At 41.3% G+C, this 21,129-nt stretch overlaps 1 protein-coding gene across 2 annotated transcripts in view; it reads left to right on the top strand.

Moving 5' to 3' along the window:
- Positions 1 to 21,129, top strand: part of arhgap24 (Rho GTPase activating protein 24) — an 83,657-nt gene that overhangs the window by 43,506 nt on the left and 19,022 nt on the right. Inside the window, exon 1 of one of the 2 annotated variants that reach the window (XM_069673505.1) lies at positions 6,465 to 6,795. The exons of the other annotated variant lie outside the window; for it this stretch is intronic. Coding sequence (XP_069529606.1) covers positions 6,774 to 6,795 — 22 coding nt within the window. The 5' untranslated portion in view covers positions 6,465 to 6,773. Of the gene's footprint in view, positions 1 to 6,464; positions 6,796 to 21,129 lie in introns of those variants that run through there. 2 annotated transcript variants of the gene reach the window in all.

Below are 21,129 nucleotides of genomic sequence, written 5' to 3'. Positions count from 1 at the left end.
GCTGCATCTTGCACAAAACAAAGACCAAATTCGCTGCGGCCAGAACTTCAACTTCAGCGGCCGGAGATTAGCGTGTCGACCAGGGTTTTGTGTTCCCATCAATGCCGATCAACGCCGAGGCGATAATTACCCGGGTCTACTGCAGAGTCATTTGACCCGGGTCTGAATGCCAATTGTAACCTTTCCCACTAAGCAGTAAAACGGGTGTTAGCAGGTGTTAGCTGGTTTTATGACCAGTGTGAAAGGGACCTTATATGTCCTATATGTGGTAAACACGGAGCAGATGTCAAAGTAAAAGGCATAGTGGCATTACGTTTATAATATAGACATCACCAGCATCACTGTTTAAAAGAAAAAATAGATGATACAGTAAAAAAGAAAAAAATATGTACAAAAATAAATAATATAAACACTTAAAATACATATCATACATATTTTATTGAACTCCAAGAGGCCCAGGCAGAAACCCCCACCCAGCTGTGATAAATTAAAAAGCTTCAGATAATAAAATTAGTTCTCCACCCAAACACCACCTCCTACATCTACTCCCCTGTCATAGCTAGACTATTTATATATTTAATCCATACACAGGTCTGATCAAATTAATCTGACACACAGGATATAAAGAAGCAGCTCTCTGTTTCAACACTATATGCTTTGATATATTGATTTAATTAGCAGGGGGGGGGATATAGTGCCCACGAGGCTTTGAATGCATCATAAATCCAGGAGGAATAAGGCAACAGTATCAATGCATTAAGAGGGAAGCAGTAAATTGATATAATGGATGATTCTGTGGTAAAAAGACGCATGATTCTGTTCGGCATCCAAAAGTGTCGACTATCTTCACTCGTGTGTGTGTTTGGAGCCTGTTGGATGTCTCGCTGTCCTTTCTCCTGACATTCTCAAAAAGGTCATAAACTGAACTTCTCTCTTCCTCTCTCTGTCTCCCCTTCTGTGTGTGTGCAGACATGTTTACGCGCACGCATGTTTTCCCAGTGCGCGTGTGTATAGTCAATAACCTGCTGTCTGTGACACAGCGACGTATGGCCTCCTGCAGGAGTTGTGGCCAGGCAATCTGCTGCTGTTGACATTTCTCATATGGGGCCTCCTAGACTCACATCCCATTTTGTTGTTCTCTTGAAATATGAATTTATGACCCCTCAGCGATACACGGCGGGGAGAGGGCCATCTCAGACAGACACATAAAGTGGATGTGAAATTCCTGGCAGCATAGGGCGAGAATTACGTTACAAAAGCAACACAAATGGGTTCAGTTCCAGATATCAGAGAGGATGTGAATATTTGTTTTGCTATAATTCAGGTTTCTTATAGATTTTCCTTAATACGATTTTTAGGGAACATTTTTCATATTATATAAGGTCATTAAATCAGCAAGTATTACATTTCTTAATATTCTAAACCCACAATCCAATAACTGAAGACTTTCCTCCAATCATACAACACATAATATTGAAACAGTGAGGCTTCATTAGTGATACTTTCGCCCGGAAGGATCTGGAGGATGTTTGTGGTTGACATTGTTTATTTGCAGCTCAGTGCTGAGGCTCAGACTCTGAAATTATAAAGCATTTACAGCTTGATATGAGAGAGATATTTTGAATAGGAGGTTCAAATTAAAGGTACACAATTGAAGGTGTATTCTTTGGCTTGGCTCTGTGGATGGCAAAGTCTGTTTATTGGACTTGGTCCACCATTATAACCAAGATATATCTTGATAACTATTAGAAAGATTGCCATGACATTTTGAAGACATTGATGGTCCCCAGAGAATAAATCCTTCTGCCCTTGGTGATACCTTGACTTTTCATTCAGCACCACCAGGAGGTGGACAAGCAAGAAGCAACTATAGGATGGGCTGCCATGACATGTCCATATATTCATAGTTCCCGAATTATGATAAAGCTTGATTATTTCCATATAACTCTATTAGACATGTGTGGATAGGCACTAAATTATTTGTACACATTAGTCTAATAATTTGTGTTAACTTTGGGGATCCATTCATTTTCAACTAGTGTCAAATCAGCTGCTAAACCCCTACATAACTAAAGATAACCAAGTTAAATATCCTTAATGTTAGCATGCTAATACGCTAAACTATTACAGTGATTAGGACAAACATGACATTTGCTAAACTTCAGTATGTTAGCATTGTCACTTCAGCATGCTAGCATGTTGGCGTTAGCATTCAGCTCAAGTTACGGCTGTTTGAGTATAGTCACATATCACATGTCTGCTAGCATGGCTGTACTTCATCTAGTTCACTTTACTGGCTATACAGACGAATGTTACATTGAACTTATAAGGTTCAATGCTTAAATAAGAGACCACCTGAAACCTAATTGGTACACCTTACTCTAAAAGTTGTCGGTGAAGGTTCTCAATCCCCCAAGTCATGGTAATTCTAAGCTTAATCCAAAAGGCAGCTAGACTTGGTTGAAGCTCTAAAAGTTAGCATGCACTAAAAGTTATTCGCAGGCCTTATAGACTGCTGCCTCTGTGAGCTAAAGCATAAGCTAGATTTAGGAGCAGATAATAGAGGCAATGTAGGATGATTTTTAGATTAGATGTTTTCCAGTCATGTTCTGGAAAACCACTCATTCCCAGAAGGTGGAAGCAAGACATTGCTCATTGTGTCTTTGCAGAGGTGGGGAGATGTTGACATTGACTGGGGAAATAGTTGGAAGGTGTAAGAAGCAGTTTGAGGCAGAAAACCCAGAGGACACATTCTTTATTGTGGAGAAAGAGGAGGAACGTTTTGGAGTCTGAGAAAATGTCCTTGGCAGAGGTTGCTAAGATATTTGGAAAACTAGTCAGAATTAAGGCAGAGGGCCTGGATGAACCCTGACGGGATATTGTTGGACTAGCCTGATTGAAAGCTCTCTTTTGAAGGAGCAGCTCCAGTTTTCTGTATTGGCAGGTGTTGGGTGTTGAAAACTTGGGGGATTTTCTGCTCAAACAGATTGCTGACAACTCAAACTCCCTTCATGCGAACGCTTGTGAGAAGGTGCTGGAATGGAAACGACTGACTGTCGAATGAATTTAAAATGCAATTTCAGAGCTCAAGCAACATATTTTTACTCTCTCACAGAGCGCTGAAATGTTCAGAGGTTGGTAATTCTGACTAGAGATAGACCAATATGGTTTTTTCAGGGCCGATACCAATACCGATTATTAGTAGTCAAGGAGGCCGATAACCGATATTTGGAGCCGATATTCATTTGCAGTAAAAGTGAAAATATTGGCGTCAAAATTTTGAATAATACAAACTCCAACACTTAACTTTGTTTAAATGCCTTTAAGCGTATGTTTATTAAACAAACAAACTAAAAGCGCAGGGAGTTCCCAGGGTCAGCAGCATCTCTTATAAAGTTAACTGAAAATGTAAATAAACAAATAAATAACATCCTGAAGTTTTATAAAGTAAATAAAACAAAGTTAAATCAAATTTAAAGAAATTAACTTTTTCCCCTCTCCGCCGTGTGTGTGAGCACTCTGCACTCTTATCGACCGTCGGATAAAAAAAAAAAAAAAATATATATATATATTTTTTTTTTTAAAGGCCAATGCCGATAATCGGCCCGGCTGATAATCGGTCGATCCCTAAATCTGACTACATGTGGCTTTGTGCATTAGGTAAAGATCACTGAGCAGGTTTCCTAAGGTATCTTGCAGTGCATTTGTTGGGAGTCTGGTCTGCCAGAGCTGAACCAGGGAGCTGATGTGGGAATGATCAGGTCAGTAAAAGGGGGCATTGGACTCTCTGACAGGGATGCCTCCCCTCTGTGTGGGATTTTCACCGACTGTACATTAAGGCAGAAGGTCTGGAGAATGTTTGGTTCAATGACATTAGGGTGAAATCTGCTGCTTGTAAATATTATTTTGAATGCGCACTGGAATGTAGTTTTTATCCTTTGGCTAAAAAGCCCAGTAACCCCCTGATAAACCACAACTAAATTTGACACCATTGGTTTTTTTCTGTTGAGTAGAAGGTAACAACTTTGTAACAGACCAATGGGCAGTGTATGTATTTTAGTAATGGGATCAAAGCCTGGGGGAGTTCACGTAACGACCTGAACTGCACAGCAGATGATGAAGCCCATTTTTCATGACGCCATGATTGATCAGCCATTATATGGGAAATGGCAGCTGCAATAACACCACGAGAAGACACCATGTAGGACGAGTGGACATGCAATGTTGCCTGTTACACTTTATATATTGTCCAGGAGATGCACTCTCCATTAACTCCTAACAAAGCTGTCATGTAAAGAAAAGATGATAAAGTAGCAGCTTGTGGTGGTTAATGGGTTTGTATGTGAGCTGTGAAAGACAGCGAATGATATATAATGCACAATGAACAAACACAACCTTGTAACTGACATTTAATTGACCCATGCATGCATTGTTCACATCCCAACAGGACATACAGTCTTATATGATCTGCTGACTCAAAAAGGTACGTGACAAAAAGCAGGGGACTCAGGAATTCGGCACGTCCAAACAATAAGCTGCATACCTTTTCTACGTGGTGGATGTTGTTTGAAATACAGAGAATTCCAACCCTTCTATTTCCTTTTTTGTGTCCGTGTGTGAGAGTCTGCAGCTTGAGATCCTCCGGAGGAAATGCACAAACAGGCAAAGTCTCAGGCCAGAGAGAGGGACAGGACAGGAAGCTGAGATGCTTACATAACTGCCTTATTGAGGGGAAAGGTATTTGACATGTCACATAGCTCTGACCCCCGTCCACAACACTTGCTCCCACATGTATCAAGTTGGCTGGGTCTCAGCAAGGGCACATTTTGGACTCCAGGGAAGTTTCTGCTTGACTACTACATTATGTTTGTGTGATGGGGATACTTGAGTGGTCAGACCAATGGTATGTAAACTGATTTGTCTCTGGATAAATATTTAGAGGTCTCGTGTCTTCCCTCTGAGTTCAATCAAACAGGTAGTGTCGGCCTTAAAATGAAATCACCCCAATGTTTCAAAGGGACCCTCTCTGCCATTTAACGTGGTATCGGCCAATAACAATATCAGTATCGTATTAGAGGCAGATATCACTCTCAGTATCATATAAGAGGCTGATATCACTTTCAGTATTGGTATAAGAGGCTGATATAATTGTCAGTATCAGTATTAGAGGCCGATATAGCTCTCAGTATTGGTATAAGAGGCTGATATAATTGTCAGTATTGGTACAAGAAGCCGATATAACCCTCAGTATCGGTACTAGAGGCCGATATAACTCTCAGTATCGGTATAAGAGGCCGATATAAGTCGCAGTATCAGTATTAGAGGCCGATATAGCTCTCAGTATTGGTACAAGAGGCCGATATAATTATCAGTATTGGTACAAGAAGCCGATATAACCCTCAGTATCGGTACTAGAGGCCGATATAACTCTCAGTATCGGTATAAGAGGCCGATATAAGTCACAGTATCAGTATTAGAGGCCGATATAGCTCTCAGTATTGGTACAAGAGGCCGATATAACTCTCAGTATTGGTATTAGAGGCCGATATAACTCACAGTATCGTTATTAGAGGCCGATATAACTCTCAGTAAAGGTATAAGAGGCCAATATAACTCTCAGTAAAGGTATAAGAGGCCGATATAACTCTCAGTATTGGTATTAGAGGCCAATATTAGTCCCTGTGTCAGTATGAGAGGCCGATATAACTCTCAGTATCGGCCGCCTTTACTGCCTAAGTGATCTGATATCATAACTTAGTAGCCCCCCAAAAATGTACCTTTTATTTTAGATAAAGGTGAACTATAAGAAATATCAACACTCCAGTGCTAGCAGAGTGTTATAGAAGTCTTAGCTATCAAAATGTTAGCAATCAGTGTTTTTCCAACAATAAAATGTATGTTATAGTATCGGAGGAGTATTTCATATCGGCCAACACTAAGTCTAGAACATTTCTTCTGCCATTAAACATTAGCTAACACTGTGTGGTTTGCCCTTAAGTCTGTGTTAGACTGAAAAACGATAAGCAGGCTATTAAAGACCTTTCCTCCATGAGGGAGAAACCCCCGTGTCTCAGGGCTTCTTGGCCACCAGTAGCAGCAGCCTCGTCGACCCCTTACGGCTGTATTTATAGAGCGCTGTGGATGAGTCATTTGGCCGAGTGCCCACTCTTTCGTTTGCCAGATTTACAGGTCCCCACTTTAGGGAGGGCTGCATGATTTACGATACACCCCCTTCCCCTCCACCTCCACCACCAGCTCCCACCCCACCCCACCCCTCTCACTTCCTTCAGAGACGAGCAGACACACCATCTTGCCTTTGGCTTGCCGTCTCACTCTGTTTCATTCTCTGCTACACTTCTTTTCGTGTGTGTCTCAGAAATATGCTTCCTCTGCTCTTTTAGCTCCTTTTGACAAAAGTATATGTGGAGGAAAAAGCTTCCTGAGAGGCAGACAGACTAGCCTCAGCCTGACCTCGCCCAACTGCTGCTGATTGGTGTGTCACATTGACCTGCTTTTGACTTCACAAGATGAAGTTTTAGGTGAGAGAGTTATATGAGGAGGAGGAAAGCCAGGAGGAGGGGGAGAGCAGGAAAGACAGTAGTGAGGGAAGTGGAGTGTGTTTTTGCAGAAACAGAAGGAGGTAGATCTGTCTGTGGCTCAGAACGAGAACAGATGAAGAGGTCGCACCGGGGGGCCGGCGGTCAGCAGCGACAGCGAGGCTTTTGCTTCCTCGACCTCCAGCTGAGAAGGGGGCCCGTCTTCCTCTGCACCCCATGGATCTTAACTCCAACCCAGGTCTGTCTCTTTACATAACAGGAATGAACACTAACATGCTTGCGTGTGGTTTGGACCGTTGCACTACGGTGGCTGTGATATTATTAGACTTTGCACTGTCTTTAGTTTCAGTTACGACTGCAGGAAGGGGCGGAAGGATTTCTCAGACAGCTTTACTTGTCTTAAAGTTAAGACACAAAGCTCCTTGCAAATTGCTTCCTGTTCTCATTGAGAAAGTGTCTCTTCATTCATCATGTCAGCAGATGGCTGTTTTACAAGTTACAGTTCATAGCTTACTTGGGTTGCCGCTGTGAGAGTTTATGATGCCTGCACTCCTGATGTTCCTGCTGTTTTGGTGACAGCCCCGCAGCTTCCTTTTAATTTGTCATTACACCAAGATCTGCACACATACTCTGTGAATAAGGGAGTTAATTTTTCTGACAAAATATTTTTACTTTATAAAGTTTTGTCTTTTTGTAGAAGCAATAACTGCTTTCGGGCTTTAGGGTTTGCTATGTTGTGCTATATTGACGGGATGGGAACAACAATAAATCTCTTGGAGCTAAACATGCTAACATTTTAAATTTGTTTACATTACAATAACTAGACACTACTTATCTGCTGTTATCTGATGCAGCCTATAATCACTGACAAATAACATATTTCAGTTACAGTTGTTTTAGTTACGTCACCAAAAGCTGATCACTTCATATAAGAAAGTTTAAAGATTATGGCACTAATTTAAGATCAAAGTAAAGTATCAAATTGATTTAGCAGAACTACTGATATCATACCGTTATTAATCCAAGTATTCTTTATCTTTGTCAAAACCTGGCCCCTACATTACCCACAATCCATCTGGACTGTCAAGGGGCTTAGGCTGTGTTCGAAATGCAGTGCTATATACTACATATTATATACTACATGCTATATACTGCATACTGCGTTCGGGCGGTAGTACAAATTATGGAGGAGCTTTTAAAATTCATTTTGCAGTATGCTACGCCAGGCGGAAGTAAACAATAACCGCCGCTTCTGTCGCTGTGACGTTCCAGCGCTTTGCATTGTGGGATACAGTAGGCGAGGTAGACTGGTCCGATGAGATTTTCTCTGAATCAGTACAACATACAGTACAGTACAGTACTTACTGCTAGTATAGTGTGGCATTTCGAACAGCGCATTAGTCAGTGAATCTGGTTTATTATGCTAGTAGCTGCTAATGTAGCCTCAAGCAGAAATGAGAGGTGAGCTGAAGAGGTGTGGTAAGATCACGTCTTTCTACCTTCAAGCTTTTCTTCATTTTCAAACGTATTTTCTTTAGCAGAAATCAAAGTTGACTCATTTGACATCACTTGAGTCAATTCATTCGATTTCCCACAGGTTCCTCTAGAGCCACATATTCAAATGCAAAAGTGCTTCCCAAGATGTGTGAAATCAGGAGCTCCACCAAACGGGCCAAATAAGTGTTCATTTTGTCAAATAGTAAAACAATTGCAACAAGCATCTTTTATTGCGCTTGAGAACTATTCACCTCATTTTGTCCACCTCGTTAATCAGTTAGGTCATGTGACTTTTTGGTGAAATGAAAGGCATAGACTTTGTGAGCCAGACAGGTCACACCAACAAATGTTGTAAGCTATACTGAATATTTTTTATACAGCAGCCATTTCAAGCCAACACCTCTGAAATGGTGTGAATAGGATTTCACCATCTGAGTCAACAAGTTGTTTTCAGGCCACACATGTCGTTAAAATGCCTCCCAGGTGTGCTTGTACAAGTTGCAAAATCTTGCCAGAGGACTAAAAATCATACTAAGCAAAAAAAAACAAAAAAAACCTTCTCTTAGCTGGGTCAAATTTCACTTTGCTTTGCTGCTTGAGGCAGATAACAGAACACACCGGTGAATTCATGGCTCCCAGCCTGCCTGTAAATCCATCCCGGTAAAAGCTTGTTCTCATGCAAAAAAAACCCTGAAGCAACAGATGGGAGAGAAATCGGAAAGTATAAGTCAGAGCACAAATTAGATTTCAAGAATTCCTGGTGGAGTTTAGAAACGAAAAGATAGAAGTGAGGTGTTTTTTTATTTCTGAGATGTTGAACTCAAAAATATGTAATATGCAAATCTGCTGTGTTAAAGCATGATGTTGCTAATCCTGAGATTACAAGCCTGCATAATAACGCATCCATGGGATAACAGGAAGCACATCAGAACAACCAGAAGCTTGTAATCAACACACCTCTTTCATGAATTGCCCTTGGGGAAGCAAATAATAAGCATCTATACTACAAACTTGTTGCTGTTTTTAGTTTACTGAATATCTTTGAGTTGGACAAAAAGCACTTTGAAGACATCACCTTGGCGACTACGTGTATGTGTGGTAACCCATTCGCAGTACCAGTGACCGTGTTTAATAAAAAGTTAATAGGAAAAGCTTGAATCAAGAACTGACCGAACATCAGCAACAGTGCAGCGGCGCACACTCAAACCCACACAGAGCCAGCCTCACGGTCAGCATTTCTCTGTCTCTACACTTACATCACCACCAATCTTCCACTCCCCTCCCTGCACTGCAGCTCTCTCCGGCCGGCAGTGCTTTGGCCAGCTTTGTCAGAAAAAACAACGAGGATGTGGAGCGGCAACGCAGACAGGACTGCTGCGATGGCCAAAATGAAAACACGCTTATCCTGCTGAAGCTGACGGGCGCTGTCCGTCGGCTGTCCGAATAACTTGACAGCCAGTCAACAGGAGGTTTTATGAGAAACACACATCCAGACTAACTGGGACACGCTTTTGCGCCAACAGCGGTGTAATCCATATCCCATGTTCCACCTCATCAGTCACTAAGGAGAAATATGAAGTGGAAAAGGATCATGCAGGGTGATGATTGATGAACGTCAGATTTATCTATATATTCTTTCACAATAACGTTCAGCTGTGACAGGCCCTTCAATCTCCTGAAGCAATCTAGCAAATGAAAATGTTGATTGATGCTTCTATGACATAAAACCAGAGTGAATTTGATTTATAATGAAATAACTTCATGGGACGAAAATCATTCTTAAGAGCCAGCTATCAAGATTTTTCTCTCTTGGTAACAAAGGTCGAAGGTCTTCACCAACAATATATATTACTCTGTTGTGTGTTCTCTTAAGCCTGGTAATGTCCGACCTATTCGCAAGTTAGTCTGCAACCTCTCTTTTTTGGATTTCCAAGGATCGTTGTCAACAGCGCAGAACAAAAAGCCTCTTAACAAACAATCAGAGCAATGAAACTTCTGACATAGCACTCGGCCGATATTCTAGCCAACATCCAATTCTTATTTCCTCTAGTTCAACATAATACACCATAGGTTGTATATAAGAATTGAATTAAGCCTCTTGGTTTCAATAGTGAAGCCAATGCTGAATTGTCGTAAACCTGCATTCTTTCCAACGGCCATCAGGTGGCGCCTCCACTGGTTGCAAAAAGAAGTTCAATTGTATGCTGGTCTACCAGAAAATGGCCCTGCTTCTCAGTTGGCCTATTGTCTCAGTAAACATTTTCCTGGAGAGTTTAGGTCTTTGGTTTTAAGTCTTCTTCAATGGAACATGATTTTCCTTTTGGAAATAATACGGGTGTGGCTACCACCGGGACAGTATAAAGGTGTAGCAACACTTATCCACCGTTTCGCCCAAAATGGCCATGGCTAAATTCCAACTCAAGGATGGTTACATCCACTTCCTATATTTAAGAAGAAATTTAGTCTATGGAATAAATATGTTTATTTATTTATTTATAGGTATATTCTCAAGGTAAATGCACATTAATGAACATCACTGTTAAAGTGCCAGTGTTAGCCAAAAGGCTAATTTTCAGCAGCTGTCCCTCGGCCTGATGTAAATTTGACCATTAAAACAACAAATAAAACACAACATATAAAAAACAGAACAGGAAAAGGCGAAACGTGAACCGTTAAACAGACTTAAAAAAGCTTGGGACAATAAGGCAGCATCATGCAAAGTAGGACATACAAGCAACAATACATACAAGACAATAAAGCGGACAATCGGCACAAGCAGTTATAACATGACACATAAGATCACACACACACACACGCAGTTGTTTTTCACGACGTGATTTAGAAGCCAACACTTACGTAACCAGTTTGTTTAATGGCGAAGCAATAATTTATTTAGAACATTTACATCAACGGCAGCCATCTTGGTTGTTCACAACAATGCCTCACATTGCTCTTTGTACAGTTTTTCATCATATTAAACCGGCCTTATGTTAGGTAATAGGGGTAACTCACGATACGATATGCGATACGTGAGCCACGATAACGATAATATCACGATACAGCGATGTTACGATAATTGATATATTGCAAGCCAATCATATATTGATACATCACGATATCTGTTTAACTTCTTCTTCGGCCAATTAATTTCCGTTACCGTCATTCATGTCATGATCCCACCGTGAGAGGTCATGAAGTAGTGGTGAGTCAAAAGCACAGGGAAATCTGTTTAGAGCGCCATGTTTTTGTAAATTCAAATATCGATATGTGGCACTGGCCTGCGGCCAACGATATATTGCTGCATCGCTATTTTTTCTCACCACTATTAGATAAACATTTGTTATTGGCCCGACCTCAATCAGGTTTAATGGAAATCTGTCTAAACAGGATGGTGACACAGACGCATCTCCCAGAGCAAATAAAACATGAGCTGGCAGATCCGTCTGGTTCCCAGGCTACGTTCTCCTTGGTTCTCATGGGGAAAGACTTCATAAATAAGTCGCTCTGCCTCTGGTAGTCGCACAATAAACCACAAGTCGGGTTTCTGTAACCCCGTCTGGAAAGTTCAAAGGGCTTCTCCCGAAGGCCAGGCTGACTCAACCTACCAATTCTGGCTGTGGGGAGTGCAGGTGTGCATCTGCCCTGAGGCCCTCATCAGCGCTGAAAGGTGATATTAGACGGTATTAGTGAGGCAGCAACAGGTACTTTGTCATGTCCACTCCTTGTTGCACTCTGTGGTGTGGATAAAGGGATGTTCACTCCCTTCTTAGAGAGCCAGGATGTTTGTCTCTAACGTCTGTTCCTTCCAAAATAATTACTTGCTGTTATATCTTCGTCTTTATCTTAGCAATTAACTTGGAAGCTTTAACATCGTAAACTTCAGCGTGTTAGCAGCCTTATCTCGTCTGTGTGTGAACGTGAATGAGGCTTAGGACTGACAACATCCGGCGTCTTAATCAAAACACAGTTGAATATTAGACAAACATCGTGGGAGATCGTTTGTTTCGGGTCGTCTAGTGCACACCATGTATGAATTCCAGGCATGCAGACCATACAGATTTACAGTCCCACGCCCGTGAGCGCATGATATACACTTGTCCGATTGGTGATCTGTCATAGTGAGATATGTTTACATGACCGTAAGACACCTACATCTTTCACACACAGATATAACATTACATGCATATTTCAGCACATAGTACAGAGATATTAATAAACACATCCTGTCATATGGTGCACATAAATGATTGTTAAAAGTGTGGCTTTACACATGCACATATGAGGATGTGGATCTGTGTGTGCTGCACCTTTCCAGAAGCCTTCTCTGAAGTATCACTGATGTAATGTTTCAGCCTCCCTGCATTGCGTGCGAGTGTTCAAGTGACAAAACTCAGCACTCCTAACATTTTAATGGGATGGTAATCCCCCCCTGTCAGTAGTCACTGAAGCTGTTAGTAGTCTTAATGGTGCACTCCTAAGGATTTTGGTATTTTAACAAACCTCAAAGTCTTGTCGAGCATCCTTTAAATATGTTTGGAATTAGTCTAGAATTAATCTCACGTAATGCAGCGAGTCGCCACTGACACAGATATGTTTGTGGTTTCATACCGACGGCTGAAAGCGTCCTTAAATGTCATTATGATTTGTATTTACAGTTGTCAGTTGATGCTTTTGAGGCTTTAAAACAAAGTCAAATATTAAAGGGTGACTTTTACTCTTTGTTTTTTTGTTATTTTTAGGACATTTACTACAAATCATACATAATTTACAGTCTTTACTGGGATTTCTTTCAAAGCAAAACCTTTTTTTTATATACTTGGAAGGTGTCATTTAAAATTCCTGCCCTGAACGCGGTCGCTGGTTTCCATTTCAGGGAGACACCGACTTCGCAAATCTTGAAACTTCTGTAAAATGCATTGTTAAAAAAATTGTGTTTGTGGCAGCTACAATACTTGGAAAACCACCAGCAACAGTTTACAACTTGCTTTTAAAGCCACATTAGTCTCTACTTTTTATGATTAACTCGTCAACTTGTGTTCCAACACAAGCTCTGGCCTCTAAGTCTCGTCTGAGCCGTGTTTCCTTTTCCTAAAGTTGAAATTGATTCCCCTTACATAATGGTATATTTACAGCAGCCTTGGCAGGACACACAGACATCGCTCTTTATTTAGTTGGCATGATATCAGAACAGAGACGCTTGGCTTTTTGACAGCGCTGCGACCTCCCTGAACGGACTGACCCATCGCTTCCCCGTCTGTCCTCATAACAACTCATTAAAAACTGTGTGCTCATTCATACTACTCGACAACAGGCTGCCTTTGACCAGAATGTTTCAGTCCCCTTTGTGTGAGAACAGAGGGATAAATATGTAGCGACTGAATATCGTGTTTGTTAGAGTTTCAAACTTCAAGATTTGAAAGGCTTTCTTCGTGAGACATCTGCTGAACGTGTAGCTTCAAGTCAGCGTATCATATTCTCCTTTCAGCACCAAAGGAAACAGACTTTCGAGCTGATATGACCATTATTCTCCACGTTTTGCTGCCATGATTACCTTCTTCCCCATGGGCGCCTGCAGAGGGACAGTAGAGCCAAACAACCCTTGTCCCCTTTGACCTCCTCTCTCCTTTTCACTTTGTGACTCATTCAGCATCAGATGGTAACAGATACCCGTAGTAACTCTATGGAGTCTGTGTTCTCCGGCAGACAATGTCTTCGGGGACTCAGGCGGAGGCTAATGTTGTGGTGTCTGCCTTCAGATTATGTCGATTGACAGGCGAGGACCACCGTGACACCAGGAAGAGAATTAGCCATCGATACCTTGCTGGGGGTCAGGTGACACGGGACACCTATTATAGATACATGGGAAGATGGAGCTGCAGAGAGAGGAGACATACACAAGGACTATGTGTACAAACTGTGATGAGAGTTTAGGACAGTTTAGCACTCCTATACAACACTGTTGGTCTATCACAGTAATGTTTAAAAAGAAGGTGCAGCAGAGACAGAGATATTAAGTGTTTTATTCAAATGGAAGTGTTCTTCTTCCTTGTCAAAACCTGTATTACCCACAATGCAACACCATCATTTTCGTTATGCTAGTATTAGCCAAAGAGTTAATAGCATTGAGCAGATATGAGGAGTGGACTACAGAGGTCTAGCTTTACACTTGTTGTAGTTTTAAAATCGAGAACTTCCCAGTAGAAATTTCCGACTTCCGAACTCAGAGCGTTCCAGGTGCACAACGCCAAATGTAAATAAAAAACATGGCCGGCCTGTTTCTTTGGAAATTCTTTAGCCAATTTATATATAAATATTATTTTTTTTATACAATATATATTACGTGGCTTTTCAATTGATAGTTTACCATTAACGATTAACGATTGTTGTGACGTCAGACATCTGATTCTCGGGAAGTCGGGGTAAACCGCTCCGAGTTCATAAGTAGGAACTCCGACTTGGAATGGCCTATCATAGAAATTTTTCTAGTCGGAGGTCAGAAAAACTCGACTTTCGTGTTGTCTGGAACGCAGCATTACACCCAACTGATGCTGCCTTGAGTGACATCACTTGAGGCAATATATCAGCTCACTTTGAAACCACAAAAGGTTTGTGTATAACTTTAAGGGGTTTCTACGCTTCATAGGACAATCTATTTATAATGATTCATTTTCCTCAATGTTTTATCTTTTTAGTTTTCTTGTTTATTTTTAATAACAAGTGAGTAGGGAGACAAAAATATGTAAGTCCTTGGCAGACATGCATCCATACATTATATTAACTCCATTTTCCCGTAATAACGAGTTATTTCTGGTTGTGTTCTTAAGATCTCGACTTATGCATTACGAGATGCAGCACCACCATAACGTCAGATGATCATGAGTTGCTAAAGCACAAAACAATCATGGAAACAGGCTTAACTTACCTCAAAATACCAATATTATGACATCATTATGCTGGTAACAGTTTGCTGCTGTAGATGTTGACAAAGCACCGCAGTGTGAATGGGACATCCCATGTTTGCTTATGGGGTCATGCCCTGTGTCGAACCAGTGGCCCTTTTAAACCCAAGCCTTCACAGAGAGATTTCCCTATTGTTCCCATTACAGTGCTCCACAGAACTGTGTGTGTGTGTGTGTGTGTGTGTGTGTGTACTCCCCAACCCCCTCTTCAAACCTCCCCTCCCTTCCCTCCTTCCCTTTCTCTTTCACACCCTCTCAGCTGTGCTCACTCACTCACTCTGAGCCAGGCCAAAAAACTGGCAGAGCAGCTCCTCAGTAAGGAACTCCCGTCCTCAAGTTAACCCAGGCCGCCGGGGACTCTGTAAGCCGTTCAGGGAGCTTCTGTTACTGGAGTGAGGAGGAGACATGGAGATGGTGCATCAGGGGATTCATAGTTTACCTCAGTATGGATTATCTGATTTGCTATCCTCACATCAAGGTAACAAATAAGAGCTTAATATGCATCTCACTATTGCAATATAGATGTGTTTCTCTAGCCAAGCACTGATATATGTGTGCTGCAGTCTTCTTTGTTGTAACAGCTGCACTTTTCAGAGGGATTAGATCATCTGGAGGTGACATTACTCATGAATGAAAGGCTGTAAACCAAAAGATGAAAAAGAAGAGTTTTTGTTAGCACCGACTTCCTGTTCTGCTGGAGGTATTTATGATGTGTGGACTTCTGAGAAGACTATCATTAGACACAATATTGAATCTCAACCTGCCTCTGCTTGCATGCAAACACAGAGCAGACAAGAGACACCGATGTGTTCATTTAATCTCCAACTGTACACAAACACACACACACACACACGGGGAGAGTTATGACACATATTTTTGTCATTTAAAGCTAGTCAAGGTAGTTACAGTGTCTGCATTGTTTTGTGGGCCAGCAGCAGCTGCTTCCTCCACTTGGCAGGCAGCACAATCAAAGTCTGGAGGAACTTTTCCTCAACAAGTCTCCCACTAAATGTATTCCACTTTTGAGCATACTCGATATTTTTTTAGGTCATTTTTTACACTTTAACACCCACTCCCTTCTGAGAAATGTCTGCCTAGATTCAAGCTTTTTTTTAAAGTGTTGCAATGAGGTGAATTTAAGGTTTTCATGGATTTTTTCACATTGTTGGCTACTGTGAATGTACAGAGAGAACATATTTTGTAAGGTTCAGATGTATATTATTTCCTGAGATGATTTCTTTGGAACACACTAAAGAGAAAAAATACTTATTGGAAAATAAGTTAGTTCACATTGTGGCCAAATCTGAACTGCAATTAGAAGATTAAAACCATTTCCATACTGGTTTGTTAAATATGAAGCTACAGACGTTAGCTTAGCTTAGCTCAGTTAATTATAGAAGAAGAGGAGAAACAACTAGCCTGGCTCAATCAAACCAAAGCCAAGTAAAAGTTTTAATACTTTACATTGTATTTATAATTTATATGTGAAAACAAACATTTAAAATCCCAAACTTCAATTTTTTTAACTGGTTTATGTGCAGGACAATTTATTGGCCAGATGAAGTGACTTTCTGTATTCCTCGTGCTAAGCTAAGCTAACGACTTTAGCAGACAGATATGATAGTGGTATCAATCTTCTCGGCTATCTCAAGCCCCTTTCCCACTGGTCAAAAAACTAGCTAACACTTGCTAACACCTGGCTTTTTTGCTTAGTGGGAAAGGTTACAGTCAGCATTCAGACCTGGGTCACATGACTCTGCAGTAGACCCGGGTAATTATCGCCTCGGCTCCGATTGGCATTGATGGGAACACAAAACCTGTGTCGACACGCTAATCTCCGCCCCCTTTCCGGCGCGATGATACGCTCCGTCGGTAACTTCTGCGACTCCTTGTCATCTCAGCTACAAATTCCGCCAGTCTCCGTCCGAGCAGCGCTTTGTTCCAAATTTGTCGCTGCCAAGTTTGCTAAACAGACTGAATGAGTAATAGATACAATAAAGACCTAACCACCGTAACATCTTCACTGTTTAATAACCCTGCTTCGGGCGTGTTTGTGACGTCAGACAGTAACGCAGCAGAAAAGAAACCGACAGGAGTATACTTCACTGGCAATGGGAAAAGAGACAATCGGCGTCAACGCTCTAATTTTGGTGAGAAAGGGGTATCACAGCCACCTTTTCCAGAACATTAGTTAGCTTCCAGAAGTCTCTGCACAATATTAAATGAATTCAATCTACACGCTGCAGAATAGCTGCACTGTTGTTTTACAGGACTTACTAACAGAGGAACAGGGCTGAGTGAAGTGTATTGGGGCTTCAGGTATTTGTGAGCAATTACAGCACAGTGGGATCCTTTGTTGTCTCCCACCTGTTTGGAGCCATTAGTTAAAGACTAGTCTGCAGCTGGCCACTTATTAAGGCCAGTGGTCAGAAGTGGAATGAACAGTTGTTGGAGCCAGCTCAGATGGTAATTATGACACACTCAGATAGGGTGACTTTAAATCATGGAAAAGTTGCTGCGAGCTGCTTTAATTAGGTGCTTTGTGTAATAAAATAGGACTTTAGCATGAATAAGGTCTTATTAGCTGCTCCGCTGTAGATGGTATTATCAATGGGATTAAAGTTTAATAGTGAAAGGTTGTGGCTTTTCTCTTAAACTTTCTTAGAGGTCTAAATCTCAAGGTGAATAAGGAATCTCGATGTATTCGCCGTCTTTAATACGAGCCATCCTCTGAAGCACCAGCCTGCCTGCCGCTGAAAAGCTGACAATTGTTCACCGCTGAGTCTGTAAAAGTTTGCTGCGGTGTGCTGAAGCGTGGTGAATCAGGGGAATTGTGACAGCTGTCACGGTTGTCTCTTCAGGTAAAGTCGTGCCGTAAGCGAGAATATTCGACTGTCTCCGGCAGTGAGCTCCTGCTAGCATCGGTCTCATTTAAGAGCCGATGATGGAGGGTTTTTTATTTATTTTTTTTAGACACACATCACAGGCAGCCTGACAGTTGTGTGGTGGAGAATAATACTCGCGGGCAGCTTAACCACAGCCTGTAAAGAATCTGTCAAAGGGGAGCCTCCAGTCATTTATTCAGTGGACAGATACAGAGAATCTTCCCTCAGGCTACATGATGATATTTCAGCTCAGTGTTGTTATCTTCCTGCAGTTAAAGCTGAAATGACCAAAGTCTTTACGGCTGTGAAAGTTGCAGACCTGGAATTGAAAAGCAAATATTCGCACTTCGCAGTGATGTGATTATCTCTTTATCTGATGACCTGGAGTCAGATCATTCATTGACTTTTATGTGTCTGAGGTCAAGAGACAATGCCGAGTTATCTGGGAATGCTGCGTGTTTGTGATTGGGCTAAAAGGGAGTCTTCAATAATTAACTTTTAATTAAGAGTTAAATATTAATATTACATTAAGCCAAAAAAAGGTCCCATGGAAAATATAAATCTTCTTTGCCAAGTATGCAAATGGAAAAACGATTAATTTAGCCCTGGAGCAGTTTACAGGACAAAGTGGTGACTCAATCACTGCAGCTGCTAGATTTGAGTGTTTTTCATGCAAAGCCCTTTGCTCTTAGTCATGGACACATAAGGCACTTGACTGAAAGCTGAATGACACATCGCTACCCAACAGTAAAAGTAAACAGCTGGATATAAACACAGACAAACATGGTATTTTGTGTGGTTATTTGGGATTAAGGCTGGGTTCAAACTAGCCTGGATTCATCCCTCCTGACAATTCCAATTATCTTGTAATTTGAGAGCTTTATTGATCCTCAGTCTAAAGCCTTGAACCAACCAAATGGCTCGCACACTCATCTGGGCCGCCCCGGTAACATCAGACATGTTTTATATTATTATTATTATATTTAAATAAATGTCTGTTAAGTCACTATCTATCGCCGAATGAGGTAACACAATGGTGATTGAGCCTATGGCCCACTGATGAATGGACTGGGTGTCTGTGGCGACATTCGCGGAAATAATCGCAAGCAGTGCCCAGTTAGTGACACGTTTTCAATCAGCCAGCAGTGGTTGGTCTGCCAGAGAGGGTGGGCGGAGCTAAGTGTTCTCTGGTGGTCTCTGCAAGTGTTGCGAGTAAACAGTAATCTACTATGGCTGAACAAACAAAGAAAAGATCGATGACTACAGATACAACTTCAACAATAAGTGAAACAAATTTGACGCTCAGATGAAGGCAAACAGTCTAAAAAGGAAAGCGACCGTCAGCGAGGATAATCAAGAGTAACAACAGGAGCCAACCGTGGACGTCACACATGCAATACTGTCTATATACCCGGGTGTGCTTCTGCAGTTACCATTTATCGCCATAGGTGCCGCCAAAGAGAACGAAACGAGAACGAGACAAATCTGGATGCTAACATCTGTACTTGCCAAGAGGGACCACATTAGCCATTGAAGAGAGAAGTTTATAAGGAGATGGAAAGCTGACAGTGTAGCCAAGCAATAGTACACATTGTAGCATTGAGGCTAATGTTTGCTAGCTAGCTTGGAGATATTCACAGTTGCTATCTCACCTCCAGTTCTTGCTGTACAACCCGTGTTGACCATTTCTCTTCCAGACTTGTTTAGCCTTCTGCTTTTGTTTTTTCTCACTGCAAAGCATGACTACAGTGAGCTGTTACACCGTGTCACTTTTGTTATTATTACAGTTTTGAAAGTATTGTCGAGGAAGTTGTCCAAGTTTTAAGTGCGTTTGACACATCACCCGTCTTTATAAACCATGCAGCCAAGTCAGCCGCTGTGGAAGAGAGTTGAGCATCAACAGGAAGAGGCAGGAGGAACAGCGCTGTGTTGTAATGGCCGTGGTATGCTGTATAATCCTGTTGCACGCTTGTTTAACAGCTTCACAAGCGTTGTTTCCAACAGGAAATGCTGTCTTCCCATCCAAGCAGCGGAAACTCAGGCCGAACACTGAGGGCTGATTGATTTTAAACGTGGACAAAAGCACTCACGGGGGGACCAGCGAATCACAATTACTTTGCATGACAATCAGTGCAAACAATGCTGAGAAAGTGTTGCGAGCCAAATTAGCCAATGTGTCCGATCGGTGTCACTGTGGATTTTGTCTGACAGATCCACTTCAGTGGTCAACACATCAAATGAAGACTGACGGGGCTAAGTAATATGACATTTTGACAAGAAGAATTGTATGTAAATGTGTGTAGTTCTTTTGGTACTGGTGCTTTAATAAGCTTATTTCTTGTTACAAGATATCGACAGCAGTTTTTTTTTAGCGCTGCTCCACCATTAAGGCAGGTCTTTGTGTTTGAAACTTTCCTGAGCAGATTTGCCAACTGGTTATTTTCCAGAGCTCGCGTTTCACAACAAAGTGTGTTTTCCCGACACACAGCCCAATAAATTGCTGCAGAAATAGCCCACACCTGCTGTGACGTGGTAACCTGAGATGTCAGTTGTAATTGAATAGACAGAAGGCTTCCCTAATTGACAGAAACCTTGCATGTCTTATTTTGAAAGAGCAAAAAATGTAACAAGTTTGCCTTTCTTTATTTTTATCATTGCCCTTCAGCTATTCAAGTATGCAACACTTTTATAAAGTTACGTTCATAGTTTTAAGTGTATTTAGCATATTTCCTATGTTGAATTTGCAACATTTTGAAACGTGTGCACTTTCTACACAATGAAACTGTGCTAAAAGTTAATTTTACTTTGTAGAATAATTAAATAATACATTTGCTAAGTGTTAAAAAGTTGTTTTAAAGGGGAAACACTTCAAAGTGGTGATATTCTCTACTTTCTGGTTGTCAATAAGAGCCATGTAAAGACCAAACCAACAGAAACCATTGAGTCTGATACAACTTTTTCTTTTGTGCCATGGAGGCAAGGCAAAATATGTCAACCTCTGAAAACCACGCCCACCAGAAGGGAAAATTAACGGTTAAATAATAAGCACCCAAGAGCTGAAAAGCTTACAAAATGCTGATAGCTAGCTAAAAACATTCAATTTTAACTATATTTAAATATATCTTTTTACCCCTTATGTCCACAAGAGGAAAAAGTATTTTGACAAACTCAATATTCTTAGATTCTTTTTTGCTTCCTTATAAAAACTTAGCTCTGTATTCTTTCTTCTGT

This window comes from Semicossyphus pulcher, unplaced genomic scaffold (assembly GCF_022749685.1).
Source record: "Semicossyphus pulcher isolate SPU_LCO1_2020_fin unplaced genomic scaffold, fSemPul1.0.p SCAF_22, whole genome shotgun sequence".
In the NCBI taxonomy this organism is placed as follows: domain Eukaryota; kingdom Metazoa; phylum Chordata; class Actinopteri; order Labriformes; family Labridae; genus Semicossyphus; species Semicossyphus pulcher.
Note: the sequence above shows the minus strand (reverse complement) of the source record. Positions and strands in the feature narration are given on the sequence as shown.